Consider the following 23960-nt stretch of genomic DNA (forward strand, 5'->3'; position numbering starts at 1 on the left):
ACTACCCAAGCTGTTAAAGTTTTGTGTATAGGCCTTGTGACTCACTGCCTGGCTATTCTCCCAGGATCAGTCTTAGGAGGTTAAAGAAGCTCACCAGCATGTTGGCCATAGGGTGATGAACTTGTAGATGGATGGTCACCAGCTTACAGAGACTGCCTCCTAAGGTGTAAGGGAGTTTCAATCTTCTGAATTGGGAATTACTTATATTGATCCTTGCATCAGTCTATTAGGTCCCATTCAATTAAAAAAATAAAACTCTCTATATTGATAACAGTAGCTGTGTCTGCCTAGTTTCTTTCCCATCCTCTTGCTATCCATCCTGATGCCTAGTGACTTCATGTTGTAGTAAGATAGGCTCTCAACCTTTACCTTCTCTCCCTGATCAACTATCCTTCCTGGTTTCCCCTCTATAATCATTTAATCTCTATCCATTTCCACTGGTAGTTAATCTGATGGATTAATTTAAGGTATTAATAGTTAATAATACCTTTCTCTTCATCCAGATTCATAGATTATTAGAGCTAGAAAAGTCCTTTACTAGGGTCATCTATGTGGTACAGTGGATGGAGCACCAGCTCTGGAGTCAGGAGGACTTGAGTTCAAATTCGACCTCAGACACTTAATACAAGCTATGTGACCTTGGGCAAGTCACAACCCTTTTGCCTTGCAAAACAAGAAAAAAGAAAAGCCCTTTGCTTCATTAATGTTCTTTACCAATACTTCACTCAAAGATGGGTGACCCTGGCTTTTTTAAGTCTATGTCAGCAGAGCATGGGCATTGGCTAGTCACTCTTAGCTGAAAAGGTTTGAGTATCCTGAAGCCTCTCTGATCAGAGCAGGTAGACAACTCCTCTTTCTTCTATGGTACACAGTGACTTGGCCTTGTGGAGAATATGAGATTTAGAGTCAAGATAGGTGGGTTAAATGCTATAAAAATGTGAGAATCAGATGATACAGAGGATGGAGAAACCTCAGTTGAGAGCCATCCTCTAAAGCTGACATGCTCTACTGACTGAAGTAGGACTTAAGTTTGAACAGGAAATCCAAGAGGAAATTGAGGAAGTCTTTCTTGGCTTTGTAGTTCCCAAGGGCATCAACAATTAGGAAGTACAATGTTTTAGGCTCTAACCCTATGCACACTGGCAGGACAAAACTTGACTGAAATACATTCATTAAAAAACAAACAATACAATAATTTGCCATCAAGAAACAATCAGGATTATGAAAGGCAAGTATCCAAAGGAGCAAATTAAAGGGTAAAATAACAGATAACACTGGTGTCTGAATCAGAATGGAAGAAAATGCTCCAGTTGCTTTCTGAATACTGAGTGTTAGCCATGTAATGATGATGATGATGATGTTCCCTCTTTTCATTTGGAACCTCTCTGCTCCAAAGTCTCCCATCTTCATGCTAACTGAAGTTACTCCCTAGGCTGAAATCTTAACTGTTTCTTTAAACCTTTGGTTTTAGCCCAGTTGTAATACAGTGATCCTCTATGAAGGTAACATTTTGTTCCTTGATTTTAGATGTTTATGGCTAAGCTCAATTCAGCCTTTCGAAGATCTGCTATTTCTATGACAGACAATCGTGTCCAGATAATGAATGAATTTTTGACCTGCATCAAGCTTATTAAAATGTATGCCTGGGAAAAGTCCTTTACAACCAACATCCGAGGTAGAATAAACATAGACCCCCTTTATAGAATCACTTACTTTATAGAATGTGTGAATCAAAGAAGGTTCTAAAAAAAAGACAAAAGAATTCTAGTAGCCTCTAAGGGTTTCTTCTCAGCATTTGAGAAAGAATGTGTTTATTAGGTAATAGACCCAGGAATCTGTTCTTATGCCTCCAAAATCTCTGTAGATTAGCAATATGTGGCTTAATATTTACTTGGAAACATTACAATAAGGCTGTTGAAGGGTCCAGGTGGAGTGATGGAGGAAGGCTGAATTGCTTTTAACTAAAGTATTTCACCAAAATATTGGATTCTGGAAGAGAGCTACCTAATGCTATTTACTTAAATTAGAGAATATATGTATATATTCTTCTCTCCTCAGCAATCAAAGTCACAGAGAATTTGGATGGTAGAATGATGTGTCCTTCCTTAGTTAAAAAACCACGACTCAAAGATAATATATTTTTTTTATTAAAAAAGACAATTTTAAAATTATTTAAATAGAATCCAAATGTAAATTTAATTGCGGGGACATTTACATAATTGCTCTCATGGTATCAGGTGGTTGGCCAGTTAATGATCTGAACTATAATTTACAATTGACTCTCTGGTTCTACAATTATACTTTTGTTGCACCAGCAATTAACTGAAAATATTGTATTAATCCTATGTGAAGCTACTCTTAGAAAATGAATTTTAAGTGTGCCAAAGGAAATGCTATGATCTAAACAACTTCCTTATGATGTCACATATATATACTCAGCTTTGGAAAAGAGGAGACTTTCCTGTCTTCTAGCAAGAAAAATTTGTAGTTTTTTTATAGATTCCCAAAACACAGGATGATAGAAACGTAGCAAGACCTTAGAGACAATCCTAAAATAGTCCTCCTCAATTTATAGATGGGAAAAGTGAGGCCCCAAATGGAGAGATGACTTGTCCATTATCAGTGCTTTGCATGTGATATACTATTTTGAACTATTTTTTCTCTTGTAGACATAAGGAAGAAGGAAAAGAAATTGCTGGAAAGGGCAGGGTTTATACAAAGTGGAAATTCCGCTCTTACACCTGTTGTGTCCACAATGGCCATTGTCCTGACTTTCACTTTCCATGTTCTTTTAAAAAGAAAGATCACGGCACCCATTGTAAGACAAGCCTCTTTGTATCTTCTATTCTATCTGTTTAAGGTAACCCCTTCATGCCACTTTTGGGAGGCTTGTGATGTCTGGGAGGGAAGCCATTTCCCAATGTTTCTGTCCCATGGTAGAGGGTCCTATTGCTGGAGGTCTTCATGTGGTTCAGCTTGACATTTGTTTCTCCCTTTCAAAGAATAGTGTTTAGGACAGGAGTAGGAGTCAAAATTAAAGGACAATAAGAAGGAAAAGCATAGAAACTTAATCAGAAGGGGAGAATAGGGAAGAAGGGGAGAGTTGGAACTGGAGGGGGCCAGTGGTTCCAGTGCTAAACACATATTAAGAGCTAAGGAATTGAACATTTGAACACAAGGCAAAGTCAAAATTTCTTTAGAGGCCAGGGAAAGAGTTTCTGTTTATGGGTGTGTGTGTGTGTGTGTGTGTGTGTGTGTGTGTGTGTGTGTGTGTGTGTTACAACTTAGACTATCTTCTAGGAACATACAATGTAGGTGACAGATGAAGTCAAAGAAGAAAGCAAGGCAGGAGCAGAGGAAAACAGTTTCAGGAAAGTGAGTGAAAAAAATAACACATATGGGAAACAGGTAGTAGAATCAAGGCTGAAGAGGAAGCTGAATGTGATGGGAAGATGTTTTGAAAAGTCTTATCTCTCTGTCCCAGGGGAATCTGGATGTGTTGATAAGGAGGACATCTTGCATTAGTCTGGTCTAATAGAACAAAGAACCTTTTTTGAGAGCATTTGTATTTGTGCCATCTCACGAATAGTTTACTCTTGAACACTCCAGGGATTTGAACTGAACCACAAACTAGAACAAATTGTACTAATCCGCTAAAGACCCAATCCTGATGCTATTTGTTTGTTTGTTTGTTTTTTACTTAACTGGGACACATACCAAATTTCACCTCATTGTTTTATTTTTCTTCCCCAAGGAAACACAAAGTATACCAATTGAGGACTCTAGATTTTAAGAATCTGATTTAAATTCTTACCCCATTGCTTACTTGGTGACCTTGTGCAAATTTCTTGTTGTCTCTGAAGCTGTTTCATCATCTGTAAAATCATGGGGTTGGACTAATGATTTATAAAATGTCTTCTAGTTCTAAATTCTATTCAACAAATAGAATCAAAATTGAGTCTATACATTTCCTAAAATTATTGAATCATAGCAAAGTCAGAATAACCAAAAAATCCTCTACCAGTATTTCATTCATTTTGACTTTCTGGCATAGTTACCTCCCTCTTTTTCTTCATGGTGCCATAAATAGTCCTATGTTTTGTGTCAGGCCTGTAGGGAACTTATGATAGTCATTGCACAAATTTACCATTAAAGCAGTTGAAGAGAGGGTGCCTTGCAGTGAAATGGGACTACTTTTAGGGGGAAACTATTGGGATGGAGGGGATAAGAGTTCTCACAATTCTTATTGAAGAATTAGTTGAAACCTGGCACTGTAATTCAATGATATGCCAAACAGCAGTCAGGAATCTCTTAGGATTCAAAGAAAGCAGATGTGATGTCAGCTTTTAAAGTGGGTGGTTGGGGAGAAGCCATCAATTACAGATTGCTAAGTCTGAGTCCAGTCTCAGCAAAAACAGGTGCTGTTTACTGGGGATGAAACGATGTGTCACTTAACATGGAAATGGGGGAGAAAGGCACTTTTCTGCACTAAAGCTAGAACCAAGTCAGGGCCAGCTGATTGATTTCTTCAAAGGAATTACATGGCATGTTGAAGGTAGAGCAGAGAAGGTGATTTGCTACCATGAGTGGGGCACTTGAGATAGCATTCACATTCCTCATAGGGGATATTTCCAAAGCTAGGTCCTGTTGTACAGACCAAAATGTAGCAGGTAAGACTGGACCACTGGCATGCTCCTTCTCAGAAATGAGAGCAGGCCCAGGGTCAGAAACAGCCCCAGTCTCTGTACTTGCCAGACTCATTAAATGTGACTTGGAGATATAAACTCCCAAAGGAATTCCTCTTTGAAGAATTGGAGGAGGCTAGTTCATGAAAAATGAAACAAAGGCAGTTGAGTTGATGATGGTGGGGCAAGGAGATACAGTGGGAAAAGACCTGTATTCAAAACCTAACTCTGATTTCCTTGGGTGATCTTGGACTAATTACTTCATCTCTCTGAGTGGGCCTCAGTTTACCTATCTGTAAAATTGGGGGCTGGATTTAATGACCTTTTAGCTCTAGATCTCTGATCCTATAAAATCAAATGGGAATATATTCAGTTTAAAAGAGTTCTGTTCTGAAGCCTAGTCATCCTCCTTTGGTCTGGCCTCTCACAGCAGAACATCCTCATCTCATAGGTTTGTGGTGAGGAAATCACTTGGTTGACCTTAAAGCCTTATAGGAATAGGAAATATTAAAAGTGATTGTTACTTAGATGCCTGATTTAAACTTGCCAACACCTTGTCTCTAAGCCAAAGGGGAGTGGGAGAGGGGAAAGGTTTCCCCAGAGTCTTCAAAATTCTGATTCAGTGTTTTCCATCTCAATAAATTGTAACCCCCACAAATGAATGGCTTCAGACACAAGATAATGGCCCATCCCAAACCCTCATACTTTTCTTTTGTCCCGCAGGCATTTAGTGTGATTTCCATGTTTAATGTAATGAAGTTTTCAATTGCAATCTTGCCTTTCTCAGTCAAAGCAGTGGCAGAAGCTAACGTTTCTCTAATGAGATTGAAGGTATAACTATCTCTGGGTGAGTAGGGAGGGGAGTTTCCATTTCTGGGAAGGTTTCTAGGCCTAGAAAATATTTCCCTTTAGCTTGAAAAAACTAGCAGAGCCTCCTTGGATGAATTGGATCTTCAGGTGGGTGGACATTGCGAAAAGGTTTCACCCCAGAATTAAATAAATATATATGACTAAAGGTAGAGACTTAGTTTTACCTGTGCTATGGTCTCCAGTAAAAGTTTAAAATGTTCTTTGTATAAGGAGTTGAACTTCCCAACCCATCATTAGAAGGTCATGTGCTTAAAACTTCACCCCTGTACCCCTTTCTCTTTCTTCAAGCCTATCTTTCCCACTACTGTTAGAGGCAAGTGTTAAGATGGAAAGTGGACTTGGTATGACTTTGTCATTTAATATGCCAGTCATTTATTAAGTGCCAGGAAGTTTGTTAAATGCTGAGGAGGTAGGCTGTCTGAACTTCAGGTCCCTCATTTGTAAAATGCAGGAATAGATTCAATGAATTCTAAGTCCTTTTAGCCCTGCATTTATGAACCCAAGATCTTTCTTATGACTTCATCTAACCATTTCACTCCTTGGTCTAAGTTTGGTTAAAAGGCCCTGTCTTATCTAGGTCTATCCTTCTAGCATCCACTAAGGGTGTCAAGTCCAGCTCCGTTTTTGCCCTTGTATTTTTTCTTATGCTTTCACCTGAATCTCTTATCTCTTTCCTCTTATTCCATGTTCGAATTTTAGTTTCATTTCAATAAATATTTATTATCTGCTCTCTATGTACAAAGGCCTATCAAAATCCTGTTTAAAACCCAGTTAAAATGGTACCTCTTTCATGAAGAAAACCTGTTGCTCTACAAAGGAATAATATTTCCCTTTCATCTAACATATATTTTCTTCTGCATTTTTCTAGCACACTTATTAATTTTTTGTGATTTTGTTTTGTCTCCTTAGTTGACTGTAAACTCCATGAGGGCAGGAACCATATCTTAATTAAACTTAATAACAGTAGTGTCCTGCATATATTAGACTCAATCAAATTTCCAGTAAGAGGGATGAATTTCCACTAAACTATTTATGCTCTCTAACTTTATCCCCCATTCTTTTTTTTTGGGAAATGGCTGAGTGGAATGAGGTTGCCCTAATTTGATTTAAATTAGCAATCTAACCATTAAGCAGTCCTATCAGAGATGCTGAAGGATAGACTTGGCCTCATGAATGTGTGTGAAAATACAGTTTACATCAACCTCCATTATATATATAACATATGTTATATGCTAAAAAAACCAAACAGGAAAAGATTTATTGAGTGAGTAAAACCAAATTTCCATAATGCTGTCATACCTTCTGAATAGCCCAAAGTTACCTAGACTGCATAGTCAAAGTTGCAATTTATATTTATGAGTAATGGAAAAATGCTGTGATGTTTCTTTCAAGTAGGTGGAATCTCAAAAATTAAATTTGTCTCTTTACTTCTAGAAAATTCTTGTGAATGAAAGCCCCCCAACTTATGTCACCCAACCAGAAGATGCAGATACAGTCTTAGTACTAAAAAATGCTACTTTGTCTTGGGAACAAGAACCTAGCAGGATAATAATCTCAGGGAAAGAGGGTAGCAAGAAGATCTTTAACTCAAAACCAGACCTGGAGACTTCAAGAGATTTGAGTCTGAAATTCAAGGGGCTTGTTGAGCCAGATGAGGAACAAGAGAAGAAAAGTCCAGTCTTAAGAAACATAAGTTTGACTGTGAAAAAGGTAGATTTTTAATTTTAGAATACCTCTCCCAAGTCTTTCACCTGAGATTCTAATGTCCATCTTGACATGAATTGCTCAAAGTCTTATAAACAGAGACTTGTACACTGTAGAATTTTTTTTTTTAGTTTTTTTGCAAGGCAAACGGGGTTAAGTGGCTTGCCCAAGGCCACACAGCTAGGTAATTATTAAGTGTCTGAGGTCAGATTTGAACCCAGGTACTCCTGACTCCAAGGCCCGTGCTCCATCCACTGTGCCACCTAGCCACCCCCCACTGTGGAATTTTTGAGAAGAGGCTACATTTTCTCTTTCTCTAAAAAAGAACCTGGCCTGATTGACTTTGTGAGATTGAGAGGCAGATGCTTACCTCTATTGGAAAACAGTCGAAGCCTTTGACTGATGCATAAATACAATCGTGTGGGGCTGCAAGAGTGTGCATGTCATGTGTGCATCCAGTATCAGAGAAACACAAATGGCTCAGCTTTCTTAATTTTTTGAAAAATGAAGTGTGCTGATGCAGTAGAGTCAGTGCTCAGTAATAACTCTTCCCCTCAGAATTGCTAAATCAAAATAAGATATATCTTTAGTTGTAATGGTGGAGAAGGGGCTGGGCAAAGGAACCACATTGTAAAGCATATTAATTTCCTATTATTTTGACTCAACTTTTTCTAGAAATTTTTTTTTTTTAGGTTTTTGCAAGGCAAATGGGGTTAAGTGGCTTGCCCAAGGCCACACAGCTAGGTAATTATTAAGTGTCTGAGACTGGATTTGAACCCAGGTACTCCTGTCTCCAGGGGCGGTGCTTTATTCACTGCGCTACCTAGCCGCCCCCTAGAAATTTCTTCTTGATTATACAATGTGAAGCTTAATGAGGAGTATAAGAAAGTATATGATCTTAGAACAAATCAAGAGGTGGTCTGTCACACACTGCTCAGGGTAACTGTGCACCATTCTCAAAAGTTAAATGTTGCTGAATAAAGCTTTGTTGTTTCTATACTTCCCCTCAGTATTTCAGATTTGCCTTAGAGTTCAACACTATCACATTTTAATTTTTTAAAAAAAGAAATTGTGTTTTTCCCTCTCCATTTTTTTCTGTAATTCTTTTTCTCAAATTATCATTTGCTGGATTAGAGATCAAGGATTCTACAGACAAAGTATAGATCAAATACTGACCAAAAAAAAAATCACTTCCCTACATAGGCCTGTATGTGATGCCAGATGGGGCTAGTCCCTGGGAACCCCAGTCACTACCCTCCAACTTTTTTTTTTAGTTTTTTTTTGAAAGGCAAATGGGGTTAAGTGGCTTGTCCAAGGCCACACAGCTAGGTAATTATTCAGTGTCTGAGACCGGATTTGAACCCAGGTACTCCTGACTCCAAGGCCTGTGCTTTATCCACTGTACCACCTAACTGCCCCTACCCTCCAACTTCTAGTTCTACTTTTGTTCACTTCCATTCTGGCATTCCCATGAGGCCCTATGGGAGGAAAAAGGTATGAAGTCTAGTGACTTGGTTGCCCTGAAGTCCCTGGCTTCTCTTTAAACCTCAAACATGAGGGTTCTTTTTGTACAGCTGCCTTGCATGTTCAGGTGGTACTTATGCTGGGTGGAGCTCAGGACCTTCTGTCCTCCTCCTTGACTCCTGGAACCCTCACTCCTGCTTGGGAAAAGAATCACTTTATCCCTTTGACTTCCCTGACCATGTTGTTTTGTCACTCAAATCACTGATGCTCTAGAGGTTGGTATGATCAAAGAAGTCACAAAAGTTTAATTAATGAGGTTTAAAAGGATAAAGTTTTTAAAAAGTTAAAAAATATTTTTTCAAAAGATGCTTGCAATCACCAGTTTTTAAGCTCTTATCCTCTTCATGGCTAAAATGCAGAGCTAAGGAAGCAGGGTCCAGTTTACAAGATACATTTTAAAGATAAGAATATAAGGCTTTGAAGAAGATTGTTCTCTATTTTAGAGTAAAGGTAGAAGTCTGATTAAAAGGAACAATTTACAAAGTTTGCATTTTTGAGTTGTTTTGCTATTAATTATATGTTAATTTGATCCTTTAATTTCTTTAGTTTTTATGAATATATTATACCTTTGTAATTGAATATTTTATAAATGTCACCTTAAAGCAATTATTTGGCTGAATAACCTAACAAAATCTCTTTTACATGCCCCATATTTTTCTGTCTAATCTGAATTGTGTCTTCTTTTGATGAGCTTAATGTTTGAAGAGTAAATCATTCTTATTTTCAACACTATCCTTTAATGTGCCCATGATAAACATGGTCAATTCACCTCCCTTTGTCAATGATTAAATAATTAACTGTACAGGTCCCTTTCATTTTGAAGGGATTTGTAAATTTAGTAAGAAAGGGGATGGTTGTTTGATAATTTCAGACTGAGTTTCTACAGCTGTAATATAGCAGATGACTTATAAAAACAGCCTCTAAAAAAAAACACTTCTCAAACTAATATGCTTCCTTTTCTCCTTCTTCGTTTATATGGCTTCTTTGTTTTCATTATCTTTTTCTTTTCTCTTTCTTCCTTCCTTTCTTTCTTTCTTTCTTTCTTTCTTTCTTTCTTTCTTTCTTTCTTTCTTTCTTTCTTTCTTTCTTTTTTTTTGCAGGCTTCTGCGCTGGGTAAATCACATCTCCAAAGAAGGTGGGGTTGTGTCTCTAGGCCCAGCATGGAGCATAGAGTATAGAGTGCTTCATGCCAATGCTCCTCCATTATTACAAGAAGCCCCCAGGGCTGCTCTGTTATGCTGCGCAGTGAAAAGGATTTATAATTAAGACTTACATTTCTGTATCCCTATACATCCTAGGGTTTGAACCTTAGAGGCTGATGACAGACTTTCTCAGGGTGACATTTCTCATCCTCTCTTCTTTGCAGCTTAGAGCAAAAGGCATTGTAAATGGGTTGTAAGGACAGGAGGTCCTGGCAGCATCACTGTGTCTAATCTCTGTTGTTTTGGCAGGGAAAGGTCTTGGGAATTTGTGGTAATGTTGGAAGTGGAAAGAGTTCCTTCATATCTGCCATTCTGGGGCAGGTAAGAAAAATGCTGAAGAATTAGTTATTTTAAAAATATCATTTCCTTAAGTACTGCATTTGAATAACACTTAGTCTATTTCATGCCACAAATGGGACATATTTTACTTGGCAAGTCCAGACCTGTGGCAAGAGTCCTACTGTGAAAATATTTCCTCTCTTGTTCTATGCAATGAGAATAAGTATTTACAATACTTTCTCAATGGTAATTTCTCATGCTTCACTGATTTACTTTTCTTTATCTGATATGGGATATACTTGCTGTCTTAAGAGGCAAGGCTAAGCCAGTGACTGACCCTTTAATGATGCAAATAAGAGACTATTTATTAAAACTTTTGCACTTTTTGAGGATGTTTCTGGGATCTTAAAATTCCCTATTCTCTCTGCCTCTTGGAAGAGGTTCCCTCTGCTGGGTGGAAATTTTCCTTGTTGTCAGTGCCCTCTCTTCTACAGATTGCTTTGCACTAGTTATGTGCACAGTAGACTGTGTTTGTCCACAGTGGAATAGGAGCTCCTTGAGTTCCATACCCCTCCAGGGCCTAGCCCAATACCTTATACCAAGTCAATCAGTCAATTAGTATTTATTAAATGCCTACCATGTGCTGTGTAAGGGCAGCCTCATGGCCTACTGGATTGGTGTGCTGGACCTGGAATCAGAAGAACTCAACTTTCTGAATTCAAAACCAGCCTCAGAAGCTTACTGACTGTGTGCCCCTTGGTTGGTCACTTGAAGTCCATTCTAACTCTTAGGATATATGTTTAAAATGTCTACAGGAGACCTTAATGATGAACAAAAACTGTAGTTAATAGAAAGAACATAGGATGGGGGGTCAGATTAGCTGGGCTTGAATCTTAACTCTCTTCCTTATAGTTGTATAACCTTGGGGCCAGTTACTTCATCTTTCTGTGACTTATTTCCTCATCTACAAGATGGAATAATGGCTATCACAACTACCTCATTAGGTTGTTATGACAAAGACATATATAAAATGAACATACATATTTGGACACATACATATATGTGGCTGTAAAATGCCTATCAATTTTAGGTAATATTGTTATTGATTAGGCATCATAGGTAACTTTACAGTGTGGCAAAGAAACTTCGTCTTCCTTCAGCTACTTTAGAAGTGTTCATGTAATGACTGTGGAATGCTACTCACATGAGAATACAATAGTATTCAAAATGTGTGTATGTGTGCATATAAGTAAATATGTGTCTTTGTATGTGTGTAGTACCACATGAATGTTAGCTATTATTAAGGTCTAGGTACTATATATAGTAGGCTTTACTGTGTAGAAAAGAAACTGTCAAACTTTCATCTACCTTAGTAGGATTCATGTAATGCTGCCTGGCGCAAAGAGGATAAAAATATTAATCAGAATTTAACTTAACAGTAATTTAGATATTTGAATGTTATACGATGTTCTTATTTTAGATGCAATTATGGGATGGGTCCGTGGCAGTAAATGGAACAATGGCTTATGTGTCACAGCAAGCGTGGATCTTTCATGGAAACATGAGAGAAAACATATTATTTGGAGAAAAATTTGACAGTCAAAGGTAAAAGTATGTTATCTGGTAAACAGATTTAGACACTTGGTACCATTCTGAATGATAGCAGAGTAAGGTACTGTGTGTGTTTTTTTAAGGTATCCCATTGCAACATTTATAATGGTCAAATGGATATTGCTTTTTCTATTATCCTAGAAGGCTGGAAGAAACTGTTTCTCAAAATCCATGGTCACACGATGAGAAGTTGATTTGAATCAGAACTCTTATTTCTACTGTCAATTAGCATATGTTACAGACTTAGCATAACATTACATATGTTTAGTGATTGCAAAAAAATGAAGCCACTAATTTTGCTTTGGATTGAGTAACCTTAAACCTCCCTTGAAATCAGAGGTGGCAGGCATGTACTTAATTGGTCCTGAAAATTAATTGATACCACTGCCATCAGAATATGCTGCTATTCCTTGCCTGGAAGTAATTTAATGGAATAGGAACAAAATTTGGAGTTTTAAGACCACTGTTAAGCTAAAATCAATCCAGGAAAGAAGTAATCAATTTTATTAGAAAATGCAGTAGGATGAAGGTGGTAGAGAAGAGGGAAACAATCTTCTAGACTAGCCTGAGCCCTATAGCTATTGAAAGTTTCAGCTTCCATCCCTGAGAGACAAAGAGAGATTTATGGGGGTGAGATGATGGTCAGAACATGGCTTATGTGCCTAGCGTCACTCCATAAACAAAACCTCACTCTTCTGAAGAAGTGTCAACTTAATTAAAAAAAAAAGAGAGTCTAAAAGGCAGCTCCTTCTCAAAAGGCCTGCTTTTTCATTTTGTCCTTTTAGGTACCAGCATGTTATCAAAGTCTGTGGCTTACGACAGGACTTCAAAAATCTTCCTTATGGAGATTTGACTGAGGTGAGCATTCAATTATTATTGCCTCTCAGTGAAGGGAATACCATCCTCTTGCCATGAACAGTTTTCTGGCCAAAGGCTCTCAGCAGACTGCTTTTCACCTTGTGTTTCCCTCAAGAACATAATTAGGGCTGGTATCAGTCCCTTTCAGTTTGGCATTCTTGCTATTCTAATCTATGGGGAGTGGCAGGAAGAAAAGATGATTGTTCCTCTGCCACCACAAACTGGAGGAGGGGAACAGGTTGGGGGGGGTGGGGTCAAAAAAAAGCTCTGTAATAAGTCAAATTTTCAACAAAAACAAGCCATTTCCCGATTGACAAATGGTCAAAGGATATGCAAAGGCAATTTACAGATGAGGAAATCAAAGCAATCCATAGTTATATGAAAAATTGCCCTAAATCATTACTTATTAGAGAAATACAAATTAAAGCATCTCTGAGGTACCACCTTATACCCCTCAGACTGGCCAATATGACCAGAAGGGAGAATGATCAATGTTGGAAGGGATGTGGGAAATCTGGGACACTTATACATTTGTTGGTGGGGCTGTGAACTCACCCAACCTTTCTGGAGAGCAACATGGAATTATGCCCAAAGGGAAACAAAAATGTGCATACCCTTTGATCCAGCAATATCACTACTGGGTCTATACCCTGAAGAGATTATCAAAAAGGGTAAAAATATCATTTGTACAAAAATATTCACAGCGGCCCTGTTTGTGGTGGCAAAGAATTAGAAATTAACTAAATGTCCTTCAATTGAGGAATGGCTTAACAAACAACATATATATATATATATATATATATATATATATATATATATATATAGTCATGGAACACTATTGTTCTATTAGAAAACAGGAGGGATGGGAATTTAGGGAAGCCTGGAAGACTTTGCATGAACTGATGCTGGGCAAGATGAGCAGAACAGAAAGACATTGTACACCCTAACAGCAACATGGGGATGATGATCAAACTTGATGGACTTCTTATTCCATCAGTGCAACAATCAGGGACAATTTTGGGCTATCTGTGATGTAGACTACCATCTGTATCCAGAGAAAGAATTGTGGAGTTTGAACAAAGACCAAAGACTATTACCTTTAATTAATTAAGTAATCAATCAATCAATCAATTAATTAGTTAATTAATTTGTTTGTTCATTCATTCATTCATTTATTTATTTTTAGGTTTTTGCAAGGCAAATGGGGTTAAGTGGCTTGCCCAAGGCCACACAGCTAAGTAATTATTAAGTGTCTGAGACTGGATTTGAACCCAGGCACTCCTGACTCCAGGGCTGGTGATTTATCCACTGCACCACCTAACTGCCCCTATTACCTTTAATTTAGAAAAAAAAAACCAAACCATTATCTTATTATGTTAAAAAAAAGAAAGCTCTGTAATAGATAAGCACCTCTGTTTCACTACAGATCTGAAGGACCAGAATGAAAATTCAGAATAGTTTCTCTCTTGACTGATTAGTCCTTCCAAGCAGAAAATGGAAGGGTAAATAGGGTATGATCTTTCTATTTCTTTTGCAGATTGGGGAGCGGGGGCTCACTCTCTCTGGGGGCCAAAAACAGAGGATCAGTTTAGCACGAGCTGTATATGCCAACCGCGAATTCTATCTGTTAGATGACCCACTCTCAGCAGTTGATGTCCATGTTGGGAAGCAAATTTTTGAAGAGTGCATTAAGAACGCGCTTAAGGGAAAAACCATGGTTTTGGTGACTCACCAGCTACAGGTAATGGGAATCAAGGTGTTCAATGTGGCCACAGTTCCAGTGGACACTTTTTTGACTTAGCACTACTCAGATCATTTGTAAAGTGTGCAAAATAGATTATTCAGAATAATAACTTCCACAGATGTAATACTTTGATATTTACAAAGCACTTTCCTGACAACCATCTTGGGAGGCAGGTAACATAAGGATACTTATCTCTATTTTACTGATAAAGCAACTAAAGTTCAGAGAAATTAAGTGAGATTCTCAAAGTCTGGGGTCTTTCCACTCCAACATACTATAAGGCTGTACAAACCCTGGTGACATGCAGAGGTTAGAACATAACTTGCAAAGGGAACACAAGTGCACTAATCCCAAATGAGTTTCAAATTTAAATCTCCTGTACAAATACCCTTTTTACTTGATGATAGTTCTGCTTCTAAGTAGCCATGTGACTTTGAACAACCTCTCTTGAGTCTGTGTCTTTTCCTCTATAAAAATGAGAAGGTTGAACTGCAAGATCTTTAAGGTTCCTTCTTCTAATTCTTAAAAAATTGTGAACATCCCCCCTCATTTTACTCCTTGCCTTTTTATTTTTGCAAGACAATGGGGTTAAATGACTTGCCCAAGGTCACACAGGTATGGAGTTATTAAGTGTTTGAGATCAGATTTGAACTCTGGTCCTCCTGACTCCAGGGTTGGTGCTCTATGCACTCTATTTCACTGCACCACCCTTGCCTTTTAAGAAAATGCACCACCAAGTGACATTGGAAGAATAAGCTCCATTTCCTAGTGACCCAGGCAGAAGAAAAAGGCAGAGAGGGTAGGGCAGGATAGAAGGAAGCTTCTGCCATTATGCTTGGGTTGATTTGGTGGCTTTTCTAATAGAAGTAGAAACAGGTTCAATGACTGTGACAAACCAGTCACAATATGATGTAAGGATTGCAAAATAAGTTTGCTAAGTAAAATGTAGCACACATTCTATTGGCAACACAAAGGTTTCACTTATTCAAAACTATTACTCAAGTCCGTATCAATGTATCTATATCTCATTCACAGGCCATATCAAGTGATGCATGGAGTCAAAAGTTAAAGGCATTTAATTAAAATAGAATTGGAAGGTAAACAGAAAGGAACTGATTCAATTAGCAAATGATCCCTATACTCATATCTACATGCCTCTACCATCACTCCCTCTTCAGGAGAACACTGTAAAAACTATCTGCTACTTCCATATTCCCAACATAAAAAGAGGAAAACATAAAAATTCATACTAGAATCATGGGGCAGCTAGATGGCACAGGAGATAGAACACTGGAGCTGGAATCAGAAGGACCTGAGTTCAAATTCAACTTCAGATACTTACAAATTATGTTACCTCGGACAAGTCACTTAACCCCAATTGCCCTCCCCCCAATGTCTAAAGTTTCTCTAGCTCTGAACCTATTTTTCGGTCTCAGAGTGACAAACTAGATAGCAGAGATTTCCAGGCAATGGGCAAACACTGAAGCCTCTAACCACACAGCTTGAAAATATGATCATGGTCCAGACAAGGTGCTAAAATTTAGTATGTGATGATCAGATTCACCAGGCTTGCTTTTTCTCTATATCACTAAAGTTAAAAGCCTCGAATCCAACAGGCATGATGTCAGGGGCTAGGGCTCAAAGACAAAAGTATAACCCCTCAAGAAGTTTATCTTTTATTGCTATGACTTTGCCCTGAGAGGCAACATATAGTGGAAAGAGAATTGGCTTTGCAATCAGAGGATGTGGACTCAATCCTGGCCTTCCTATTTACTACCTGTGCGAATATAGAAAAATAGTTTAATCACAGCTTCAGTTTCTTTATAAAAATGAACTTGGGTTGAACCAGATGATCTCTAATATCCAAAGATACTAAGATCTAAGATCATGTCTTTCCTGTCTATCTTTCTGGCATCCACAAAAGGTTTTTGTGTGTGAAGCTCACTGAATGTGCTAATACTGCAGGCTAATGCTTAATTTTCTGGGAAATGTGCAGAAAATTTCTTCCAATGAATGAAGCCTCCTTGGCCCCAAATACTGTAGATAATAGAATGTTGATAATAATAGATAATAGGGATTTTTTGGGGGGTCACCAATTACATAGAATTTAGGGTAACCAAGAAACAAGGGTCACTGAAAGGAGAGAAGAATGAGTTTGAATACTCTCTGAGATTTAAAAACTGCTCAGGATTTTATTACAAATATAGCAAAGTAAACAGATTAAAAACTTTTCCTCTGGAAGGGTCAACAAGCACTTTGGGACAGGATGAATAACAGAAGGCTGGATGGGGTTGCTTGGTAGACTGAGACTGAGACAGAGAAAGGGAGATAAGGAGAGGTAGGGATAAAGATAGAGAAAAGACTGGGCCACAGAGAAAGGATTGGCTGGAGTAGAGGTCCAGCCTTGCCCCTTATCTGGATACTGAGGGCAAAAGAGGAAAATCCCTCCCCCTTAAGTGACCAAAACAGGTGGAGGGTTGAAGGCTGGGGCTGGAAATGAAGAGACAGGTTATAAATTTTACATGTGACTTTGAAACAAATAATCAATTTACATCTTAAGAGCAAAGATCCTTCTACATCCTTAACAAGATTCTCAGCTATAACAGCATTAAAAGATTACAGAATGTTTCTGATTAGAATTTTTCTTTATTCATAATTTTCTGCATCAAGAATATACTAATATATTTTCTATAAGAAGGTCCTCTGAGATGATTTAGTACAATCTCTTCATTTTACATATGAAGAGTCTGAGGCAAAGAGAGGAAGAGAACTTGTCCAAGGTAACACAGTGATGTAGTAATAAGTACCATAGTGAGATCTTGAAACCAAAGTTTCTGCCTCCAAATTCTGGCCTCTTTCCACCAAACCATGTTTCTTAAAAACCACACAGTATCACTGGACTGACTGAAATGCTGCTAAGTAGGAATGCTTCTTTAATTATCCCATAGAGTTGAGGCATATGTTTTGGTACAGTAGAAAGAACTTCAGCTCGAGAGTCAGCAGACATTTTTTAACCAATTTTTCAAATCAACATTTATTAAGTCAGTCACTATACTAGGTGCTGGAGATACAAAGATTACAAAAACAACAACAGTTCATTCCTTGTAGTTTATGGTCTCCGAAGGGGAACGAGGGGTAAACAATCTTCATACAGGTATGCCAGTATACACAAAGCAAGTTCAGGATAAGGACTATAATCTTGATTGGGAAGGGAGAACAATCAGGAAAGGAAGTGCATAGAAGTGGCACTTGGGTTAAGTACTGAAGGCAAATAGGGATTCCAGGAGTCATGAGGGAAAAGGTCACACAGGTCAGAGTGTACAAAGCAAGGAGGCAGGAGATGGAATGTCATATGCAGGGAACAATAAGCAGGTCAGTTTGGCTAGAAGGTAGAGTGTTTTAGGAGGAATACTCCAATGTCAGTCTAGAAAGATAGACTGGAGCTAGACTGTGAAGGGCTCTAAACACCAAACAGAGAAAACTATTAATTCTAGAGTCTCAATAAAGGAGCCACTGAAATATCTTGAGCAGTGTTTCATAGCCAGACTTGTATCTCAGTCCTGGTTCTGTCATCAAGTCTACATGACCTTTGATAACTTGTCTTTTCTCTTGGAGACTCAGTTCTCTTATATATGGCAGCAAGGTAGCACAGGGGATAGAATGCTGGGTTTAGGGTCAAGAAGACTTATCTTCTTGAGTTCTAATCTGGCCTCAGACATTATTAGTTATGTAATCTTGGGCAAGTGACAACCCTGTTTGCCTCAGCTTGCTCATCCATAAAATGAGTTGGAGAAGAAAAGAAGTCAAACCATTCCAATATCTCTGCCAAGAAAACCCAAATGGGGTCATGAAGAGTCAGACACAACTGAACAACTAAACAACAAAATTCCTTGAAGTTGTGGAAAAATACCCACCCCATTTTATTGAGTTACTGTGAAAGATATCAAAACCAAAAATATACTATGTAGTTATTCTCTCCACTAAGTAGTCAAGATTTGGACAGTTGGTCTTCTCCCTGAGAAAACCACTTTGCCCACTGGGCAAACTGAAGGTCAAGATTTCAAGACCATTTTATTTGGTGTTCACTAGTTCTGCCTCTCTAGGGTGTGATCAGATAAGAACTATTCCTTTCAGACAACTAAAAGGAAAATGTGCAAATTCTAACCTGAATTAGCAGGCTAATGAAGTTATGATGAACACTTCCCAATTCTTCATTAGCACAGATGCCTATTGTACTTCAGTAAAAAAAAGGTTTTAAAGGAAGAAATCCTCTTTCTCAGATTATATCTCACCTACTATAAGGATAGATTTGATCTTATGAACAAAGTTCAGTCTTATTTCAGAATGAAAGAAAAATATTATCAAGTCTAATTCTTTGGGACAAGGGGTTATAATGGAATTAAGTGTTTGAGGAAAAAGTGCTTATATAATCCTAATATTGGGGTGTTACTGTTGCTGCTGATTTGTTTCTTGGGTTCAGTTCTGCTCCACAACTCAGACTCAGGAATGCAGGTTTTGGAAAGAAAACAGGAATTTATTAAAGGAAGTTACAGCATATTAACAAAGGGATAGAAAAGTTAGAGTTTTAAGAGAAGACCACATGGATTGCTAGCTGGCCAGCATTCAGCAGGAGACTGAAGGTCCAAGAGTGCGAGCCCTCTCCTCCTTCCCCTTAAGTTCTCTCCCTGAGTCCATGGACCCAAGTCCCTCATTGAAGATTTTGCCTTTTGGGGAAGAGGGTCCCTTTTGGGTGGTTTTCCAGGTCCTGTGCTTCCTGGCTGCCCCAGAAAAGCAATGCAATCCAAGTTGAAGGTCAGGCCTTCAGGTGTGGCCTAAATTAGATGATAAAGGAAGATTCCTTTTACAATGTGAACAAAAGATTTATAAAGTTTGTCTCCAACTGATCTCATTACTCCTATGCCCAGTTTTCTCTGCATCATTACTGTAACATTCTAATTACATATTTGAATTTGTATATGTATTCATCTTATAAGAACTGTAGAGAGGCCCTACCAACAACAGAGTATCATGTGACGATGAGTCATAACCATGAGTGAATGATGATGATATTGCTATCAATAATTAATAAATGCTTATTAAGTACCTACAGTGTGGTAGGCACTGTACTAAACACTGGGGAGATACAAAAAGAGGCAAAAGACGGTTGCTGCCTCCAAGAAGTTTACATCACAGTCTAATGGGGGAAGACAATATACACATTTATAATAAAGCAAACTATATATGGAATAAATAAAAGTAATTAACAGGGAAGGCACCAGAATTAAGGGGAGGATGGATAATTTTTAATTAAAGTAGAGGAAATAAATGTTTGTTGTCTTTGTTGAACATTTTATAGAATTTAGAGATAGAAGGGACCTTTAGAAATCTAGTCCCACAGGAGAAGGAAAAAGACCCAGATAGTTCAAATGGTTTATCCAAAGTCACTCAGATAGTAAGTAAGAGAGCTGGGATTTGAAACCATTGACTCTAAATCCAGTCCTCATTCTGCTCCATCATACTTTGAAGGGTTTATTAATTTCACTTTCTAAGTCAATGTGTGAGGTATTTGTAAAGTGCTTAACATAGTGTCTACCATACAGTAGTTGCCCAATAAATAGATCATTCTCTTTCCCTATTGAGGTTACATTGTTTGTGGTTAAAATAACAATATTAATCACTGACACAAATGCTTTTGAATTTTTCAAAGTACTTTACCTACAATTGCTTATCTGAACCTGCTGTGACAAAGCAAATGACTTACAGTTATTATTATCTCTCGAAAGAAAACTGTATTTCAGAAAGGTTAGGGACTTGTCTATAGTCATACAGCTAGTTAGTACAAGAGATGGGATCTTCCTGAGTCCAAATTCTGGCCTCTTTTTGCTGCCTCTTTATGAGGCTATGTGACCATTTTTGCACTTGGAACATTTTCATGTTCCAAGCTAAAGCAAACCATGGAAGATACCATTTAACCCTGTCTTTTTCTTTGAATGAATGGTTATACCTCCTGTCTTTCCAACACATCATATTGAAAATTGTGCTTATATTTTTGCAGTTTTTAGAATTTTGTGATGAAGTCATTTTATTAGAAGATGGGGAGATTTGTGAAAAAGGAACTCACAAGCAACTCATGCTGAAACGGGGGCAATATGCAAGGATGATTCACAACCTCCGGGGGTTGCAATTCAAGGTAACTTGCAATCTTTCCAAAAGAGATATTAGGGAGGAGCTACTTATGGACTTTTTTTTTTAGATTTTCTAAGACAATGGGGTTAAGTGGCTTGCCCAAGGCCACACGGCTAGGTAATTATTAAGTGTCTCAGGTCACATTTGAACTCAGGTACTCCTGACTCCAAGGCCAGTACTCAATCCACTGCGCCACCTAGCTGCCCCTGGACTTCTTTCTTTGGCATGTTTCAGGTTTTTCTTTTCAGGAGAAATTTTATTTTGTTCCCAGGATCCTGAAAACATTTACAATGAAGCAATGATGGAAGCCCAAAAGGACAACCAAGGGGATCACGATGACAAGGGAGAGGAAAATGCTGGTACAATCAGAATTAGGGTCTCAACTCTCTTATTGCTCATGGCTAGTGAATGGCTCCATAGCTGTCTTTATTTCTAATCCTAGCTTTGGCTCCACATGATGAAAAAGAGGAATCAAAAGAATCCAAGACAGAGCTAGACCCTCTAGACACAAAAGGTATGGTTTCATCCATCATAATAGACATTTATAGAATTTTTAGGTTTGCAAAGCAATCTACATACAATATTAATCCTAACAACATTCCTGTAAGGCAAGTACTACAGACATTATTCCTATTTTATAGATGTGGAAAATAGACTAAGGGAGGTTAGGTGACATTTATCTCACATAGTTTTTGAAAGAGTACTAAAACCCAGGTCTTCCTGATTCTAAAACCAGAATTCTTTTAGCTCTGTCACACTGCATCATTTATTCATCTATGCATTCATTATTATTATCTATAATGTTCATAATAATAGCTCATATTTTTATAACACTTGATATTTCAGTAAGTGCTTTTCTTGACAACCCAGTGACTTATTATCATCCCCATTTTACAGGTAAGGACTATGTATCCAGGAAGGATTTTATGATTTCCCCATAGTAAACCAGATAATTAAGTGGCAAAACCTAGACTCAAACTGACCTCTCTGACTCCAGGTCCTATTACATACTCTCAAATGCTGAGCCCCAGGTATACCATGCTAAACACTGTGGGATAAAGAAATTAGTTCCTGTCCTTGGGTTGGGAATCTTAATTCTGTGAAACAATAAGAAAGACAAACAGAAAATAAAGTTCATTTATAAGTCAAGCTGTATGTGAAATGTTGTAGCAAAGTAGCAAAGTTGACAGCAGGGAGGAGACCTGAGACCACATCAGAGGATCACAAAAGGCCACAGGTCATCTCATCTGGCTGCCTCACTTTACAAAGTGAGGCAAGTGAGGCTCAGCAGGATTAAATGCTCAAGGTCACACTAATTAGAGAGTTAAGAACTCACTAGATCTTCAGACTTTAAATTCAGTGTTTTTGCTACACCATGCTTTTCCTTTGGGGGTTTTGAGAGCAGCTGTAAGCAAACAAACAAATCTTTAAAAAGGAATGAAATGAAGAATAATATTTCAAAGTTGAAATTTTATGCCCCAGAAAAGCCATTAACTGAAAATTGCCACCTTAGTGGAAAGTTCATGAGAGGCACAAGGTGGAGGAAAGGGAAATTGTTATCTTTAAATGCTCCTGGGCCTTGGAGTTGGAACTATCTCTTGTCACATGCTAGAGAGAAAGATGGGGTAGATGTACCCAATGGGGGCCTGCAAGGAAAGATTCAAAACTGCATGCCTCTACATTGTACATTAGAACAGTAGGATCACCTTGCCCCAATTCTCAAGTCAAATGGCTTTACCTATCCCTAGAATTATCTTATCTCTTTTTTTTAGGTTTTTTTTTTTTTTGCAAGGCAAATGGGGTTAAGTTGTTTGCCCAAGGCCACACAGCTAGGTAATTATTAAGTGTCTGAGATGGGATTTGAACCCAGGTACTCCTGACTCCAGGGCCAGTGCTTTATCCACTGTGCCACCTAGCTGCCCCTTATCTTATCTCTTAGTAGATATTCTATTATCCTAAAACTTATGTGACCATCATTGGCCCAGTTTCCTAAAAATTAATGGAAAGAAAAAGAAGGGAATGTATAAACTGATTCAAGAAACTGAGGCTTGTTATCTTTGATATGAGAGCATTTTGTAGAATGCAGTTAAAGAGAAAAGAATATTAGGGATGCTCCAAGTAGTACTAATGAACTCATGAAAGAATTTGATCAATTTTTTAGCACTCTGAATGGGTAGGCAATAGGACCAGAATGAATGAATCTTGAGACCTCTGAGAATTCTCTTATTTTACTATCCCAGAGAGAGGCATAATGTTCTTGAGCCCTGCTAAGTATGTTCAAAAGAATATCAGTGTATAATAGGGTTTCTATTCAGTGAGTTACTCTTGAGCTGTGAAAGTTTTCCTTACCAGGGCAGAATCTTTTATCTATAGTGATTTCATCAGTCTGACTCTATTCAAAACTGCCTTTTGCTTAGAGGAAAGAATTTGATTTCTGTCTTTGCTTGGGTGTTGACCTTTTCATTTTGCTCTGTTAAGGAGTAGGAGGTGGGAAAAGAGCATCAACAGAAAATGGTACATTCAGATAGGGCTGCAGGGGCTCCTGTGCAGGCAGTATCTCTTATTTTGTTTAACTTTATATTTATGGACACAAGAAAGCCATTCTGTAGATGCAGAAAAACTTGAATGGGCCTCAGGGTGTAGGAGGGGCTGCCCTTGTAGGGTGCTTGTTGTGAACATCTAGAAGTCAGTTTGCATGTGGGGATTTTACTGACTACATTCCTTTGTACTTTTCTTGACAGTTCCTACACACCAACTCATTCAGACTGAAACAGCTGGGGAAGGATCAGTGACCTGGAGAACGTATCACATGTACATTAAGGCTGCTGGAGGTCTGGTATAAAATGTCTCTGGCTTTAATTTTTGCTTTATTCTTTGCAAAATTGTTCAGTACACATTTTATGATCTCTTTAACAATTACTATTTTATTCTAAGGCTTTTAATCAATGCCCTTTCTGAAATCTAAAGTGTGATAATTCAGTATTTCAATGGGATCATTCTTTATTCTCCTATAAGGCTGTCAGCCCTTATTCTAGAGAAAAACAAGTGGGAACCAGGAGTCAACCAGCTTCATCTCCTGAAATAATGTTCTGATCCTGTTCTGATCATCTAATACAACTTCAGTTGATTAAAAATAGTACCTGCTTTCACAACAAAATCCCTACCACAAAGGGAATGTACCAAACTTGGAGATGTAGAATCTTTGTTGCTTGTAGTATATGTATTTTTTCCTCCTGAGATGAGCATTTTATTTAAGAATTCTGAGTTTCCTCAATGAATGTTCATTTTTGTAACACT

General features: G+C 38.0%; 1 protein-coding gene across 8 annotated transcripts in view; it reads left to right on the top strand.

Annotated features, from left to right (window-relative positions):
* The window catches only part of ABCC12 (ATP binding cassette subfamily C member 12), a 105718-nt gene that overhangs the window by 24734 nt on the left and 57024 nt on the right, over positions 1–23960 (top strand). For 4 of the 8 annotated variants that reach the window (XM_074211405.1, XM_074211404.1, XM_074211406.1 and 1 more), the window contains exons 7-18: positions 1528–1675; positions 2670–2818; positions 5409–5516; positions 6990–7265; positions 10235–10306; positions 11745–11869; positions 12661–12733; positions 14271–14474; positions 20533–20667; positions 20935–21022; positions 21106–21177; positions 23405–23494. In XM_074211405.1, coding sequence (XP_074067506.1) covers positions 1528–1675; positions 2670–2818; positions 5409–5516; positions 6990–7265; positions 10235–10306; positions 11745–11869; positions 12661–12733; positions 14271–14474; positions 20533–20667; positions 20935–21022; positions 21106–21177; positions 23405–23494 — 1540 coding nt within the window. Of the gene's footprint in view, positions 1–1527; positions 1676–2669; positions 2819–5408; positions 5517–6989; positions 7266–10234; positions 10307–11744; positions 11870–12660; positions 12734–14270; positions 14475–20532; positions 20668–20934; positions 21023–21105; positions 21178–23404; positions 23495–23960 lie in introns of those variants that run through there. The other 4 variants (XM_074211407.1, XM_074211409.1, XM_074211411.1 and 1 more) reach the window with 4 other exon arrangements.

Source organism: Macrotis lagotis, chromosome 1 (genome assembly GCF_037893015.1).
Source record: "Macrotis lagotis isolate mMagLag1 chromosome 1, bilby.v1.9.chrom.fasta, whole genome shotgun sequence".
NCBI lineage: Eukaryota > Metazoa > Chordata > Mammalia > Peramelemorphia > Peramelidae > Macrotis > Macrotis lagotis.